The following is an 18,544-nucleotide window of genomic DNA, read 5'->3' as shown; positions in this document are numbered from 1 at the left end:
CTACATATATAGGTACTACATATGGACCTCTCTCAGATTTGTTCATTTCGTGATGATATCTTCAATTCTCTAATTTTGGTGAATATTTTTGTCATTTTTAGTAAAAAGTGAGATTTTCGACTTCTTGTTAAAAACCAAAAGTGCAATTGCTTTGATATTACATATATAGGCACTACATGTGGACCTCTCTCAGATTTGTTCATTTTGTAATGATATCTTTAATTCTCTAATTTTGGTGAATATTTTTGTCAATTTTGGTAAAAAGTGATATTTTCGACTTCTTGTTAAAAACCAAAAGTTCAATTGCTTTGATATTACTTATATAAATACTACATGTAGACCTTTCTCAGATTTGTTCATTTCGTGATGATATCTTCAATTTTCTAATTTTGGTGAATATTTTTGTCATTTTTGGTAGAAAGTGATATTTTCAACTTCTTGTTAAAAACTGTAAGTCCTGTTGCTTTGATACTATACATATTGTTCATTTTCTAATGATGTCTTCAGTTCTTTAATTGAAATGTGCATTGCTAACGTTCCGTAGAAGCTTTCAGCAGGCAATATTGTATAGCAGCAGTAAAAACTGAAAGTGGTGAAGAGAGTACTGTACAGTGATGTGTATCTATATTGTGCCAGAAAAACCCTCAAAGGCATTTTAAAGAAATAAATGATCAAATAAATTTAATGATTTTTATAGACCTTTCTCTATACATGTAAAATGTCAGACTATCAATTGGTATTGTCAGAAAACAATTGTGTGTAAGGACCGCAGGGACATTGACATTGACATTGACATTGAGGTGAAGTAATCTAACTATATAGGATATTTTGAACTTGCACTGGAAAATATGCTGAGGAAATTGTTTTGTAAGCAGCAAAGATTACACTGGAAGGGGGGGGGGGGTCCCTGTGAACCTAATCATGATCATTTCTTGTGACAAATATTAATCAAAATTTGCAGTGTTGGTAAATGTGATAATTAATAACATATAACACTCAACCTTTTTACCACAAGTTCACAAAATGGTCCCATTTTATGGTTTGCACTTTCCTTCTAAAGACAAAAATGGACAAATTTAAAAAAAAAAAGTTAAAGCTGAAAATTGCCTCAAATTTTGTTTGTTGGCTCCAAAAATAGGGTCCATTTCCAGAAATATTGAAGAAAATAAGAAAAAAATGCTAACAAATTTAGGCGAGCAAGTCTGGTAAAAAAAACGTTTTCCATATACCTGTAATTTTTACTGATTCTTGTCAAGATCTTGAGTAAATGTCAATATAAAATTTCAATTTACAACATTTTCTCGTGACAACAAGAGCATAGTATACATTATTTTTTTGTGTCTTCATAATTAATTTCAAAAAATGCATTTTTAGCGTGTGAAGCGAAGGTTCAATATGAGGACAACTCGCATATTTTATAGATATTAATCTCGTCATATTTGTCTCTAATATGTGTAATAGATTCTATTTACTGAAAAGCAGCAGCTTTTTTATGGTATCAATACATGTCATGAATAAACAGCTCTGTGGTATTTTTTTTGTTTCCCTACTGTCAAGAATTCCTTTTTAAAACCCGTAGAGATAATATTAAGTAGTTGTTTTACCGGCACATTCAAACTGTTAGACACCCAATGTGCATTTCAATTACAAATAATTTTATAGTTTATTTATAATAACTCAAAGCTGTGCCTACATCTATAAAGTATTGTTGTGTTGATCTCTTCTACTGTACTACTGACACATATCAGATTTTGTGCTGTACATTGGTTGTATTCTAAATCTGTTGGTGTTTTATAAAGCGCCATATGTGTGCTGCAAGCAAGTCGCTTGAAGAATTTATATTCTAAAATTCTAGAATCACCGATTCAAAGGTAGATAAAAATTAAGGGCATGCAGCTTTTGTAACCATGCACAGTGATATGCTATTGAACTCACACATCATTGCATCAGACAAGTCGGTCTGACCAATAGCATCCCAGAATGTCACAGATGCTTATCAGTAATCATGGAAAGGTATGATTGTACTGAGAAACAGAAATAATCAAGGGTACAAGATTCAATGTCATTGCTATATGTGAGTATACAATGTAATCTGTGTGTATAAACTTTCAAGCTGGTTTTCAACTGGTTTTGCCTTTTCAAAAAAACTGATAATTTTTCAAGACAAATTTAGGCAGAATACTTCAATTTATGTTTTTAAAAACTAGTAAAACAAGCTCTAAGCCAGGTTAATGCTAGCTACATGTTAAGTTGTGCTCGGACTGTACAATTAATGATTCAATGTAATCCTATAGAATCTCAATGTGACTGATTAAATGTGATTATATTTGATTCAATGTGATTTTATGATTAAATGTGGTAATATGATTCAATATGATTTTAATGTGACTGATTAAATGTGATTATATACGATCTCAAAGTGACTATGATTGAATGTAATTCTATTTGATTAAATGTGATAATATGATTCATTATGATTTTAATGTAACTGATTTAATGCGATTATATATGATTCAATACGTGTATGTTTTAAAAATGCATCATATCCTAATTCTGCCATAATTTTTCCAATCAAAATACTGATAAACATTTTGCACATTTTTTTTTATTGTTTTTTTTGCTCAAGGCTGAATATAATGTTTTTTTTGTGTGAACGTGACTCATACAGTTGTGACATGTAGTCGTCAGTGTGAATGCCACTTGAAAACAACAACGTCATGCCATGTTGTAATCTACTTTGTCATGATAGATTTTCACAAATTGCTGATCGAATGAAACTCAATCACTGCTAAAAACATTTGAAAAAAAAAATTAGGCAATTTTTTCCTCAAATTTGGATAATATTTGTGCCCCCATTTCGTAATATGATAGGCATGTCTATGCTTTGACAATATGCTCGTCAGCCAGAATTCAGAAAAAGTCTTTAACCACATCGTATTCAGTCAAGCCATAATTCATCCCCCTGGGTTTTTAATGGTTCCACGACCACCAAAATATAGTATATTTTTATCATCTTAATAATATGAATATGTAATTTTATTTTGAATATTACTACAATCGATTCATGCTTTGTTATCTGTAGAGTTACATAATTCAATTATGTTGCCATGACAACAGATTATATTACATGTATTATGATGTGCCGAGCATAGAATAATGCTTTATATAGTATAGTGTCCCAGTGTGTGTTTAGTAATTGCACCATATATAATACAGATGTGAAATACTCATCTATTCCTTTGAGGTGAAATGAATATGGAAAACCATCCCAAGCTTGAGGGCGCCATTCTACGATGTAGCTGTACGGCCATTAAAATGAAAACTCCACCAATTTCATGGGAATATTATGATATTACTAATCAGTTTGTAAAAGTATAGGGCAACGTAATAAAAATTATAATCCCATACCAGTAATCTGAAAAGTCTGCCGTCAGTCTTAAATGTCATAATAGTATTATATAGTTGAACTTTTATTATGTGTCACATCTTGGGTTTGTTTGTGGGGAAAGTAAAGTCTCATGCTCCTTCGCATTAAACCTGAAAAATCTTGTAGGTGAAATGCCTACATGTAGTTCAGAACCTCTGTGGTTAATAAAGTCAATGCTTTATTATTATTTCAGCATTACGTTTCAACAGCTTTTTAGATCATGTTTATAGTTTGATTGACAATATAATGTACTTGCATCAGAAAGAGGTGTGGCTTATATTCTCAATTATCCCAATTTTTAGAGAAAGTGCACACGCACATGTATGCTGCATGGGACCCATATTTAACACTACATGTTACGACAACCATCTCCATTTTATCTAATTATACATTCATTTATTCCTGAATACAATTATTAGTAAAGGTAGATTAAAGTTTATAGTCAAACTTTATATATGCACACCTTGTGCATGAATGTGTTTTTGTCAAATTGCTCTCAATGAAAACAAAATTGTGAAGCCAGAATGAAAACAAAATACAATATCACCAAAACAAAACAATTGTTTTGTTTTTTCACCACTGAGGAGAAAATCAGTGAAAGTTAGACCACTGTTTTGGTGATTATTTGTTTTCTATTATCAGACCATTCATACAAAATTAATGGAAATACATTCCTGTCAGACATCCAGCTGGTAAGCGTAGATGAATGATAGTTGTAAACTTGCTATGTGATAAACTCCCAGCATGCATTGCGGCAAACTCCCGACATTGTCAACTTCTTCTTTTTGTCAACTTCTGAAACTTGGGTTCACAGGAATTAATGAAAAATTTGAAACTTGTGTAGCAGCATTTTTTCAATGAATGGATTAGGTTTTCTGACAGCGTACTGTGTACATGACTTGCATAAGAATGATGATAATGAAGTTCGTTTGTGGAAATAAAATAAAATATTCAGTACATAGAATTGATAGACATCTAATGTAGTGTTATCAACATCTGACGGTGTCATAAGTCCACAAATCTGGATCAAAGTGATGGCACATTGAGAATTCTAATACCTCTGCACCTGACTCCAAAAGAACCGATATATGCTTATTTTACACTAGATGATTGTGATATACATATTATTGCAGTTAATAACTGTGTACAAGTGCATACACATATTATATATATATATACAGTAGTATGAACAATGGAATGGGGTCTCAAAAGTCAGACATGCGATCAATTTTGCTGTCTGTAAAATTGTGAATCTAAATACAGTATTGAATACTAAATGTTATTTGTGATCACCATGTCTCAATTAATTATTGTAATACACGATAAGATTCAATTTAAGTTTTTTTAATACATAATTGTACAGTGTGTATATAAACTTGCTGGTGATCTTTAAAGTTAATTTATGTTTAGAACTTGGTTTTATAAAAAAAAAGATATGTCGTCAGATCACAATTACAGATGAGCTTCCTGAGCTCTGTTTTTCACATCTTTTCACAAGGTCAGAGGTCATTATTTATAGCATTGTGATGTATCAGACAGTGCTGTTGTGTAATTGCTGATGTTGCGATTTGATGGCTGGTATATGCTCGTCAGTTAGATCTCTTAAATTTTCAAGATAGAAAGATAATTGCATTGCCGCCTCAATCCAAACATCTCTTCGGTTGCACTTACACTGTCAGTAAATGTTTTCTCCACTGTAGAAAATATGCAAGTTATTTCACATTTTGTCTTTTCTTTATAAATTAACCAAATCTTCCATTTTCTTATTTTTCAATTTAAGGTGTAAGGCAATTCAGCCAAGTATAGCCATCACCTCGGCAGATATGCTTGATCAGAACGGTAGCAGCGATACAGGGAGTGAAGAGAGTGATCACACCCCCCAGCCATCAAGCCCCAGTCAAAATGGCAACGTGGTGGCAGCTGACTGCAATAATCTTGTTGTACCCGAAGACTCGTCACTTCCACGGAGATCCAGTCTAATTAAAGATCGTAAGCGAACATCACGTAAAAAAACAGTTTCCTTTACAACTATGCCACAAGAAAAAAAAATCGCAAACGGTAAGTAAAATCAAATTCTAATGCTTTACTGGAATCACCACAATGCATGAACGGTATGAGTTGAAAACTTGGGTAAGAATTAATTACCCACAATGCATGAACGGTATGAGTTGAAAACTTGGGTAAGAATTAATTACCCACAATGCATGAACGGTATGAGTTGAAAACTTGGGTAAGAATTAATTACCCACAATGCATGAACGGTATGAGTTGAAAACTTGGGTAAGAATTAATTACCCACAATGTATGCGCAGTGCAGAATTACACTTCTACCTGCTATTGTCAATCCAATTGACATGTGACATGTTCGATTCCAAGAATCCCACCAAGTATGGAGGCGTTTTCAATTACCGAGTCTTATTCATTGGCAATCGTCTGGACTTGGTCCACTGACTCTGATCAATCAAGGATTCCAGGATGTATTAACGCATGAGTTTATATTACAATGATACAGTCAATGGTGCATGACAGATCCTCACAGTCTTGTGAAACAAGTTTATTTGATGAGATATTGTAGGCTGTATTAGATCAGTGCTTTTCTTGTTTTCATTTAATTACACGAGTCATCAAATAAACTGTCATAATGTAAACCACAGCATGTGAATTTTCATCCAAGTAAATACCTGATTTGATGTGCCCACAGCAATTTTTCATGAACTTGCCTTTTTTCGTTGATTGCTCTTCTTATCTTTCTGTATGTTCTGTTTATAGTTTGCGATGAAAAACAAAAAATAAGCCCTTTCTGATGATTAAAGATTATTTCATATGGCAAGCAATCTTTGCTTTCTGTATATGCTCCTGATTAAAATGAGATGCCAATGCTGGCATGTTGATTTCACATCGCCATGTCCATTCCACAAATACCAATTACCATACTAGAAAGCATGGTTCAATAAATACAAGTTACTCCTATATTGGTGCTGTCTACAGTTGATGCTTACCTTTCAATATATCTAGAAGTAAATAAGTAAAGTATACTTTAGTGTACAAAACATACCCACACTGAAACCCAAACCCAAGCCCACACCCATGCCCACAACATTGGATAACTGCATTATAAGCCAAATCTTATTTTGAAATATGTACGGGTGATTTTACATCTCTCAGTCAATTATAAAAATGTGTAATTACCTTTCCAACTCAAATAAAAAAAAATACAAAACGATTGAAGTTTCATTCCAAGTCAAAAATGTTAAAGAGCGCCCCCAAGAGTTGGGATTATCATTTGTAAGTTCTAGATATAATGTTGCTTTCAATCATGCTGTAATCCAGTCAATGCATGTTAATAACAAAATTATATCAAAAGAAATGCTGCAAAGTTCATTATAATCTTCAATAATGTCTTGACAATTCAATTTGGAATGTAATCACTACCATTACGGTAGACACATTTGATCAACCGATATGAATTCATCTGAAACGACTTAGAGTTATTACATGTTACTTAATAGGCAGGAAATAATACACCATCAAATATTAAACCTTGTTTTCAGCTTATTGACTATATAGCCGTCGTCATGCTACTGTTCGTGGAAAAGGTCATTTTACTTTGATAAGATCTTCCTGACAACACGCTGGGACATTCACAGCTTTGGTTTTAATGATCACAAATAATATAAGTCATGTTTATTATCGAACTTTATTGCCGTTTTTTTTATCCTCTGTTATGTGTTAGTCACTGTCCATATATGCCTTGCTTGTGAAAACTATTGATTTCTTTGATAGTTTTTCAAGATTATCGGTACTGAGATGACCAGATGACCATTTAATTTATCCAAAATCCTACGCTTCATGATAGGCTTTTTTACCAGGTGTACAATTGCTTCAACCAATCAGAATTGATTGAGGGTAACTTAATGACAGTAACAGAACCTCATTTGCAGACAAGAAGTCTTAGTATTACATGTACATGTAATTTATGCCTGATATTGGTAGTTAATAGAAATACAGTGTAGTATGTTAACTCAGGTATATTCAAAACATCAAAGAACCATAGAGCTTTCATGATTGACTTATTATTTATTCTGCCATTTGAGGTACACCAAACCCACCACATTTGGTGTTTTGTTCCTTAAAATCGTCATATGTCATGCAGGTTACAAAGGGAACCTGTGTGTCAAGTTTGAAGTTCCTAACTATTATGATATATTTAGGTAACCTATAAACTCTGTTACAAAATTTGTTCGTGGTATTCATAATATATTCCACGTTTGACAGATGTATCTAATTATGCATTGACAAATATTTAGCATTAAAAACTGTTTTACATCACATGAAATTGTCATGAATTTTGGAAGTTCAGGAATATCACATAATTTTTGTAGGACATTTCTCTAATGTCCTTCACTTTTAAGACAATATCTTCCATGAATTATTCAAATTGTGCAAGTTACTTGCAGGAAATCTTTTTTTCAAGAATTAAAATAAATTTTAAAACTTGCTTACTGGCACTGGTATGGCTGAAATGTTATAATTCATTCAGGAAGCTATCCTGTGGTTTTGATGTCACTTGAAATGCAATTGAAATTAGAATACTAATATTACCTTTATGATATTCTGCCAAAAAATGACATTTTGCCCAGAATACTCAGTGAGTGATATGATGTTATTAGTTAAAAATGTCAGATGTGCAATTTAATAAAAAAACCTGCTATATTGCCTGTGTTAATATTCCATAGTTGAATAGCTTAGATAAACTGAAAATACTCAGTATTCAGTTTTATTTCACTTCGCCCATTGTAAGCTTTAATATCATCACAGATGATGAATCCACTTGTATATATACCACAAGTTTCTGTTACTAATGTCAGTTGTACTATAAACTAGAAGACACTCCAAATCTTTGCCCTAGGTGCCCATTACATATGTTTATCATACTTGCCAACAAATTTTAGTTTTTTTTTTAATAGAAAATTGAAATTATCGCTTGAAGGGGAAAAATCAAACAAGAAATCTATCTCTTCTAAAATATAATCGCTTGATATTTGAAGGAAAATTTGTTGATAATTTTTTGAGTTATCCAGCAATGGATAGTAATTGAAAACATTTCAATTTCTATGGCAATTACCTAGATCCAGATCAGAAACAACCACAACAATTGTTACTTTGAAATCAATGGGATGAGTAAAGACAAACACTTTGAAATCAATGGGGTGAGTAAGGACAAACACTTTGAAATCAATGGGGTGGGTAAGGACAAACACTTTGAAATCAATGTAGTGAGTAAGGACAAATACTTTGAAATCAATGGGGTGAGTAAAGACAAACACTTTGAAATCAATGGGGTGATTAAGGATAAACACTTTGAAATCAATGGGGTGAGTTAGGACAAACACTTTGAAATCAATGGAGTGAGTAAGGACAAACACTGTGAAATCAATGGGGTGAGTAAGGACAAACACTTTGAAATCAATGGAGTGAGTAAGGACAAACACTTTGAAATCAATGGGGTAAAGGCAAACACTTTGAAATCAATGTAGTGAGTAAGGACAAACACTTTGAAATCAATGGGGTGAGTAAGGACAAACACTTTGAAATCAATGGGGTGAGTTAGGACAACACTTTGAAATCAATGGGGTGAGTAAGGACAAACACTTTGAAATCAATGGAGTGAGTAAGGAAAAACACTTTGAAATCAATGGTGTGAGTAAGGAAAAACACTTTGAAATCAATGGGGTGAGTTAGGACAAACACTTTGAAATCAATGGAGTGAGTAAGGACAAACACTGTGAAATCAATGGGGTGAGTAAGGACAAACACTTTGAAATCAATGGAGTGAGTAAGGACAAACACTTTGAAATCAATGGGGTAAAGGCAAACACTTTGAAATCAATGTAGTGAGTAAGGACAAACACTTTGAAATCAATGGGGTGAGTAAGGACAAACACTTTGAAATCAATGGGGTGAGTTAGGACAACACTTTGAAATCAATGGGGTGAGTAAGAACAAACACTTTGAAATCAATGGAGTGAGTAAGGAAAAACACTTTGAAATCAATGGTGTGAGTAAGGAAAAACACTTTGAAATCAATGGGGTGAGTTAGGACAAACACTTTGAAATCAATGTAGTGAGTAAGGACAAACACTTTGAAATCAATGTAGTGAGTAAGGACAAACACTTTGAAATCAATGTAGTGAGTTAGAACAAACACTTTGAAATCAATGTAGTGAGTAAGGACAAACACTTTGAAATCAATGTAGTGAGTAAGGACAAACACTTTGAAATCAATGGGGTGAGTAAGGACAAACACTTTGAAATCAATGGGGTAAAGGCAAACACTTTGAAATCAATGTAGTAAGTAACGACAAACACTTTGAAATCAATGGGGTGAGTAAGGACAAACACTTTGAAATCAATGAGGTGAGTAAGGACAAACACTTTGAAATCAATGGGGTGGGTAAGGACAAACACTTTGAAATCAATGGGGTGAGTAAGGACAAACACTTTGAAATCAATGGGGTGGGTAAGGACAAACACTTTGAAATCAATGGAGTGAGTAAGGACAAACACTTTGAAATCAATGGGGTGAGTAAGGACAAACACTTTGAAATCAATGGGGTGAGTAAGGACAAACACTTTGAAATCAATGGGGTGGGTAAGGACAAACACTTTGAAATCAATGGAGTGAGTAAGGACAAACACTTTGAAATCAATGGGGTGAGTAAAGACAAACACTTTGAAATCAATGGGGTGAGTAAGGACAAACACTTTGAAATCAATGGGGTGGGTAAGGACAAACACTTTGAAATCAATGGAGTGAGTAAGGACAAACACTTTGAAATCAATGGGGTGAGTAAGGACAAACACTTTGAAATCAATGGGGTGAGTAAAGACAAACACTTTGAAATCAATGGGGTGAGTAAGGACAAACACTTTGAAATCAATGGGGTGGGTAAGGACAAACACTTTGAAATCAATGGGGTGGGTAAGGACAAACACTTTGAAATCAATGGGGTGAGTAAGGACAAATACTTTGAAATCAATGGGGTGAGTAAAGACAAACACTTTGAAATCAATGGGGTGATTAAGGACAAATACTTTGAAATCAATGGGGTGAGTAAAGACAAACACTTTGAAATCAAAGGGGTGATTAAGGATAAACACTTTGAAATCAATGGGGTGAGTTAGGACAAACACTTTGAAATCAATGGAGTGAGTAAGGACAAACACTGTGAAATCAATGGGGTGAGTAAGGACAAACACTTTGAAATCAATGGAGTGAGTAAGGACAAACACTTTGAAATCAATGGGGTAAAGGCAAACACTTTGAAATCAATGTAGTGAGTAAGGACAAACACTTTGAAATCAATGGGGTGAGTAAGGACAAACACTTTGAAATCAATGGGGTGAGTTAGGACAAACACTTTGAAATCAATGGAGTGAGTTAGAACAAACACTTTGAAATCAATGTAGTGAGTAAGGACAAACACTTTGAAATCAATGTAGTGAGTAATGACAAACACTTTGAAATCAATGGGGTGAGTAAGGACAAACACTTTGAAATCAATGTAGTGAGTAAGGACAAACACTTTGAAATCAATGGGGTGGGTAAACACAAACACTTTGAAATCAATGGAGTGAGTAAGGACAAACACTTTGAAATCAATGGGGTAAAGGCAAACACTTTGAAATCAATGTAGTAAGTAACGACAAACACTTTGAAATCAATGGGGTGAGTAAGGACAAACACTTTGAAATCAATGGGGTGGGTAAGGACAAACACTTTGAAATCAATGGGGTGGGTAAGCACAAACACTTTGAAATCAATGGGGTGAGTAAGGACAAACACTTTGAAATCAATGGAGTGAGTAAGGACAAACACTTTGAAATCAATGGGGTGGGTAAGCACAAACACTTTGAAATCAATGGAGTGAGTAAGGACAAACACTTTGAAATCAATGGAGTGAGTAAGGACAAACACTTTGAAATCAATGGGGTGGGTAAGCACAAACACTTTGAAATCAATAGAGTGAGTAAGGACAAACACTTTGAAATCAATGGGGTAAAGGCAAACACTTTGAAATCAATGTAGTGAGTAACGACAAACACTTTGAAATCAATGGGGTGAGTAAGGACAAACACTTTGAAATCAATGTAGTGAGTAAGGACAAACACTTTGAAATCAATGGGATGGGTAAGGACAAACACTTTGAAATCAATGGAGTGAGTAAGGACAAACACTTTGAAATCAATGGGGTGAGTAAGGACAAACACTTTAAAATCAATGGGTGAGTAAGGACAAACACTTTGAAATCAATGGAGTGAGTAAGGACAAACACTTTGAAATCAATGGGGTGGGTAAGCACAAACACTTTGAAATCAATGGAGTGAGTAAGGACAAACACTTTGAAATCAATGGAGTGAGTAAGGACAAACACTTTGAAATCAATGGGGTGGGTAAGGACAAACACTTTGAAATCAATGGAATGAGTAAGGACAAACACTTTAAAATCAATGGGTGAGTAAGGACAAACACTTTGAAATCAATGGAGTGAGTAAGGACAAACACTTTGAAATCAATGGGGCGAGTAAGGACAAACACTTTGAAATCAATGGAGTGAGTAAGGACAAACACTTTGAAATCAATGGGGTGGGTAAGGACAAACACTTTGAAATCAATGGAGTGAGTAAGGACAAACACTTTGAAATCAATGGAGTGAGTAAGGACAAACACTTTGAAATCAATGGGGTGGGTAAGGACAAACACTTTGAAATCAATGGGGTGGGTAAGGACAAACACTTTGAAATCAATGGGGTGAGTAAGGACAAACACTTTGAAATCAATGGGGTGGGTAAGGACAAACACTTTGAAATCAATGGGGTGAGTAAGGACAAACACTTTGAAATCAATGGGGTGGGTAAGGACAAACACTTTGAAATCAATGGGGTGAGTAAAGACAAACACTTTGAAATCAATGAGGTGAGTAAGGACAAACACTTTGAAATCAATGTAGTGAGTAAGGACAAACACTTTGAAATCAATGGGGTGAGTAAGGACAAACACTTTGAAATCAATGTAGTGAGTAAGGACAAACACTTTGAAATCAATGGGGTGAGTAAGCACAAACACTTTGATATCAATGGAGTGAGTAAGGACAAACACTTTGAAATCAATGTAGTGAGTAAGGACAAACACTTTGAAATCAATGGAGTGAGTAAGGACAAACACTTTGAAAATCAATGGAGTGAGTAAGGACAAACACTTTGAAATCAATGGAGTGAGTAAGCACAAACACTTTGATATCAATGGAGTGTGTAAGGACAAACACTTTGAAATCAATGTAGTGAGTAAGGACAAACACTTTGAAATCAATGGAGTGAGTAAGGACAAACACTTTGAAAATCAATGGAGTGAGTAAGGACAAACACTTTGAAATCAATGGAGTGAGTAAGGACAAACACTTTGAAATCAATGGAGTGAGTAAGGACAAACACTTTGAAATCAATGGGTGAGTAAGGAAAAACAATTTGAAATCATTGTAGTGAGTAAGGACAAACACTTTGAAATCAATGGGGTGAGTTAGGACAAACACTTTGAAATCAATGTAGTGAGTAAGGACAAACACTTTGAAATCAATGGGGTGAGTTAGGACAAACACTTTGAAATCAATGGGGTGGGTAAGGACAAACACTTTGAAATCAATGGGGTGAGTAAGGAAAAACACTTTGAAATCAATGGAGTGAGTAAGGACAAACACTTTGAAATCAATGGGGTGAGTAAGGACAAACACTTTGAAATCAATGGGGTGGGTAAGGACAAACACTTTGAAATCAATGGGGCGGGTAAGGACAAACACTTTGAAATCAATGTAGTGAGTAAGGACAAACACTTTGAAATCAATGGAGTGAGTAAGGACAAACACTTTGAAATCAATGTAGTGAGTAAGGACAAACACTTTGAAATCAATGGGGTGAGTCAGGACAAACACTTTGAAATCAATGGGGTGAGTAAGGACAAACACTTTGAAGTCAATGGGGTGAGTAAGGACAAACACTTTGAAATCAATGGGGTGAGTAAGGAAAAAAACTTTGAAGTCAATGGGGTGAGTAAGGAAAAACACTTTGAAATCAATGGTGTGAGTAAGGACAAACACTTTGAAATCAATGGGGTGAGTAAGGACAAACACTTTGAAGTCAATGGGGTGAGTAAAGACAAACACTTTGAAATCAATGGAGTGAGTAAGGACAAACACTTTGAAATCAATGGGGTGGGTAAGGACAAACACTTTGAAATCAATGGAGTGAGTAAGGACAAACACTTTGAAATCAATGGGGTGAGTAAGGAAAAACACTTTGAAATCAATGTAGTGAGTAAGGACAAACACTTTGAAATCAATGGGGTGAGTAAGGACAAACACTTTGAAATCAATGAGGTGAGTAAGGACAAACACTTTGAAATCAATGGGGTGAGTAAGGAAAAACAATTTGAAATCAATGTAGTGAGTAAGGACAAACACTTTGAAATCAATGGGGTGAGTTAGGACAAACACTTTGAAATCAATGTAGTGAGTAAGGACAAACACTTTGAAATCAATGGGGTGAGTTAGGACAAACACTTTGAAATCAATGGGGTGGGTAAGGACAAACACTTTGAAATCAATGGGGTGAGTAAGGAAAAACACTTTGAAATCAATGGAGTGAGTAAGGACAAACACTTTGAAATCAATGGGGTGAGTAAGGACAAACACTTTGAAATCAATGGGGTGGGTAAGGACAAACACTTTGAAATCAATGGAGTGAGTAAGGACAAACACTTTGAAATCAATGGGGTGGGTAAGGACAAACACTTTGAAATCAATGGGGTGGGTAAGGACAAACACTTTGAAATCAATGTAGTGAGTAAGGACAAACACTTTGAAATCAATGGAGTGAGTAAGGACAAACACTTTGAAATCAATGTAGTGAGTAAGGACAAACACTTTGAAATCAATGGGGTGAGTCAGGACAAACACTTTGAAATCAATGGGGTGAGTAAGGACAAACACTTTGAAGTCAATGGGGTGAGTAAGGACAAACACTTTGAAATCAATGGGGTGAGTAAGGAAAAACACTTTGAAGTCAATGGGGTGAGTAAGGAAAAACACTTTGAAATCAATGGTGTGAGTAAGGACAAACACTTTGAAATCAATGGGGTGAGTAAGGACAAACACTTTGAAGTCAATGGGGTGAGTAAAGACAAACACTTTGAAATCAATGGAGTGAGTAAGGACAAACACTTTGAAATCAATGGGGTGGGTAAGGACAAACACTTTGAAATCAATGGAGTGAGTAAGGACAAACACTTTGAAATCAATGGGGTGAGTAAGGAAAAACACTTTGAAATCAATGTAGTGAGTAAGGACAAACACTTTGAAATCAATGGGGTGAGTAAGGAAAAACACTTTGAAATCAATGTAGTGAGTAAGGACAAACACTTTGAAATCAATGGGGTGAGTTAGGACAAACACTTTGAAATCAATGGAGTGAGTAAGGACAAACACTTTGAAATCAATGGGGTGGGTAAGGACAAACACTTTGAAATCAATGGAGTGAGTAAGGACAAACACTTTGAAATCAATGGGGTGAGTAAGGACAAACACTTTGAAATCAATGGAGTGAGTAAGGACAAACACTTTGAAATCAATGGGGTGGGTAAGGACAAACACTTTGAAATCAATGGAGTGAGTAAGGACAAACACTTTGAAATCAATGGGGTGGGTAAGGACAAACACTTTGAAATCAATGGGATGGCTAGGACAAACACTTTGAAATCAATGGAGTGAGTAAGAACAAACACTTTGAAATCAATGGGGTGGTAAGGACAAACACTTTGAAATCAATGGGGTAAAGGCAAACACTTTGATATCAATGGAGTGAGTAAGGACAAACACTTTGAAATCAATGGAGTGAGTAAGGACAAACACTTTGAAATCAATGGGGTGGGTAAGGACAAACACTTTGAAATCAATGGGATGGCTAGGACAAACACTTTGAAATCAATGGAGTGAGTAAGGACAAACACTTTGAAATCAATGGAGTGAGTAAGGACAAACACTTTGAAATCAATGGGGTGGGTAAGGACAAACACTTTGAAATCAATGGGGTAAAGGCAAACACTTTGAAATCAATGGAGTGAGTAAGGACAAACAGCTGTATCAGCTGCCAGGCTGCTTATTTTTTGTTTCATTGTCATTTTACTGACGGCCAGACATTTTTTCATAAAAACATATCAATTTCTCATGCAATCCTGTATCATTTTCATTGAAGTATGGTGTTAGCAATGGTCACCTATTTCTCAGACACTTTGACAGATTTAGTTTAAGTTTGTTAAAATTTAGGCAAGAGGTATTTAGTACAGATTATTTTTGGTTTTACTGAAATTTCCTTGAAATTCCTCCTTTTTTGTGTTCTCAAATGTCAATTCAACCAAATACAAATGAGGACTATATATTAAAGTCATTGACAATGATTTGTTTGACATTTAAATGTTAAGAGTGCTTAGTAAAGACAGATGCATTTTGATAATTTAAAACTATCCATCATTATCGATGATATAAGCAATGACAAACTCTCCATAAAACTCACTTCAAGTCCTCATAGAAATTTATCAAATAGAACCAGTAATTACACAATATATAATGAACTCCATGCTACATGTATATTGAATCAAAAGAACATTGTATTGCTGGAGTATGTACGCCTCTGAGAGACAAAAATATTACTCCAAACTTTTTCTCTGAAATCATTATTCATATCGTTCGACTACATTTTAAATTTTTAATTTCTTTTTGACCTCGATCCATGCAAGAATAAACTGAGAATAGAAATTTTACTGCTACCCATTAAATCAAAAGCTATCATAGAAGCAAATTATTCTTACCTTTCAACCTTTTCACCACCATAGTCCCATTTATAGTCTGCACTTTCCTTCAGAAGATTGGGACGAAAATAGCCAATTATTTTGAGTAAAAACTGAAAATTGACTTGAATTTTGTGTGTTGGCTCCAAAGTTAGGCTTCATTTCCAGAAATATTGAAGAATATAAGAAAAAAGTGCAAAATAATTTGGGCAAGAAAGTCTGGTGGTGTAAAGGTTTATGGTTATGTATATTGCAATCTGTAGTGAATTCTCATGCAACAGAACTGATGCAAATAACATGAAGGGGAGCATTTCCACTGAGAATGATGAGAATGTTTTCATCAGTTATATATCTGTGAGAATTCAGTACATTATTATCAATCATCTCATCAAGGATATGAAATCTCATTTATGTAAACCAAGGACAATGACTATATAGTAATTCAGATATCATCTGTGTCTGTGTCCAGATTCATTTATCAGACATTTCTAGATCAGTTGGTTATAAGTTGGTAAAATGACAAGTTATAATAGTTGACAGGTGCATGGAAAGGATAAAATAATGTATTGGAATGTTTTTTGATAGTGCTTTCAAATAGTGTACCGGTACATCAATATTTTTTTATTTTAGTATCAGACAAATAAATTGTAAGCTTTGACAATAATAATCAATTCCTTTTTAAAACAATTTCCTGTGAAATTGTGTATATTCCTCTGAATATGCTCTGCTCTTTCCTAGTGTTACATAATGTGTGCACATAATAATAGAGTTGAGAGAAATAATAGAAAGAAACAGACAGGGACTGTGCCATTTTTAATGACTTGTTTGTTGAAATTTCAGTGGTCATGTTGAAGAAATTTTCTTTTTAAATTTTGAATAATTTTCCACATGAAGTAAAAATATCAAATCCCGTTTCAACGTTATTCAAAAAATCCTGAACGCATATAACAGCATGATAGAATGTACTGGTAAGATACCCCTTCAGCAATCTCACTTTAACACTTTTCTGGTTGGTTTTAAACATTTATAAATAAAGCTGCATTCGCTGTATCCTGCAGCTTACCACACTCTCAGATTGTATCTAATATTAATGAAACTATCTGAATAGTCTTAAATATACTGTTTCGAGATCTTTTTCTTCCCTAAAGATGCGTTTTCACTTTTCTATCATTAAGAATGCATATGTTTAATGTAATCACATGTGTGCGTTAATGTCTTTATAAAATAGAAAACGTAATTTAACATCTGATATATTTAAACTTTAGATACCCCATAAATTCATATTCTATTCACCCAACTTTGATGAGTCTTAAGCTGGTTGCACTTGTTTACGCTTTGCACATGCATAGCACCTTGCTGGCAAAAAACAGTAGTTCGTATCTGAAGATTAAGTAATGGTGCCGTTCGTTTGTGTTGTTACTGAATATAAATGTCCCTGTTAATAACAACTCACAGGGCAGCATTGTCACAGCAGATCACAAGCTGGTGCTAATCACTGAGAGTCAATTTTCATCTTATTTTTTGTTGTTGACAAACAGAGGTATATAAAAAGCTGCTTGATTTTGGGAAATGTACACGGTGTCTGCTCTATGTGTTCTATAGTAAAATGACAAGGTGGAATGGTCAGCATCAATGATTCTCTGCAAGTTCAGTGTACTTTAACGTTCTACATAAAAAGGCTTCTTTCCAGCTCTATAAGAGATTCACTTCTATATAGTGCAAATGCCATGTAGAACAAGGTTACAACTGAGATATATGATATGCACACAGAAGAAGATATTTTCATCACTGTCTCCTGATGAATGAAAAAATGGAAATGACATAACACGCATATATGAACAAAAAACAAATAAGACCAATATTTACAATATACTTTTATGTACCCGGTATATTATTTTATTATATCAAGAAATGAATCTATCAGAAAACTATAATCTCAAATCATTGAAAAAATCCAAAGTTGTGTCACATAGATATATGTGTTACCTTCAAATCGTACAGGCGTGTGAATTTTGATAAAAAAAGAGTGACATTTTAATAGCACAAGACAAATCCCTAGTCTTGTATTCATCCACACACCTACGATATCCATAAAAATAATCCCTTGGCTCGTATCAAACCCGAGTGAACCGACCATATCCATTCCCGTAAGGGATTAATCTTCCTCAGAAAGAAACATTTATATAATGTTTCAAACAACTTTTCAGATCAATTTTCCTGAC

The 18,544-nt window shown here is 34.2% G+C and overlaps 1 protein-coding gene across 1 annotated transcript in view; it reads left to right on the top strand.

Annotated features, from left to right (window-relative positions):
- The window catches only part of LOC102803048 (inactive phospholipase C-like protein 2), a 257,876-nt gene that overhangs the window by 149,183 nt on the left and 90,149 nt on the right, over positions 1–18,544 (top strand). Inside the window, exon 3 of the mRNA XM_085501454.1 lies at positions 5,208–5,485. Within this exon, the coding sequence (XP_085357580.1) occupies positions 5,208–5,485 (278 nt within the window). The remainder of the gene's footprint in view (positions 1–5,207; positions 5,486–18,544) is intronic.

The sequence above is a fragment of the Saccoglossus kowalevskii genome, chromosome 7, assembly GCF_978046115.1.
Source record: "Saccoglossus kowalevskii chromosome 7, keSacKowa6.1, whole genome shotgun sequence".
Taxonomy (NCBI): domain Eukaryota; kingdom Metazoa; phylum Hemichordata; class Enteropneusta; family Harrimaniidae; genus Saccoglossus; species Saccoglossus kowalevskii.
The sequence above is the reverse complement of the archived record's forward strand: the minus strand, read 5'-3'. Positions and strand labels throughout refer to the sequence as shown.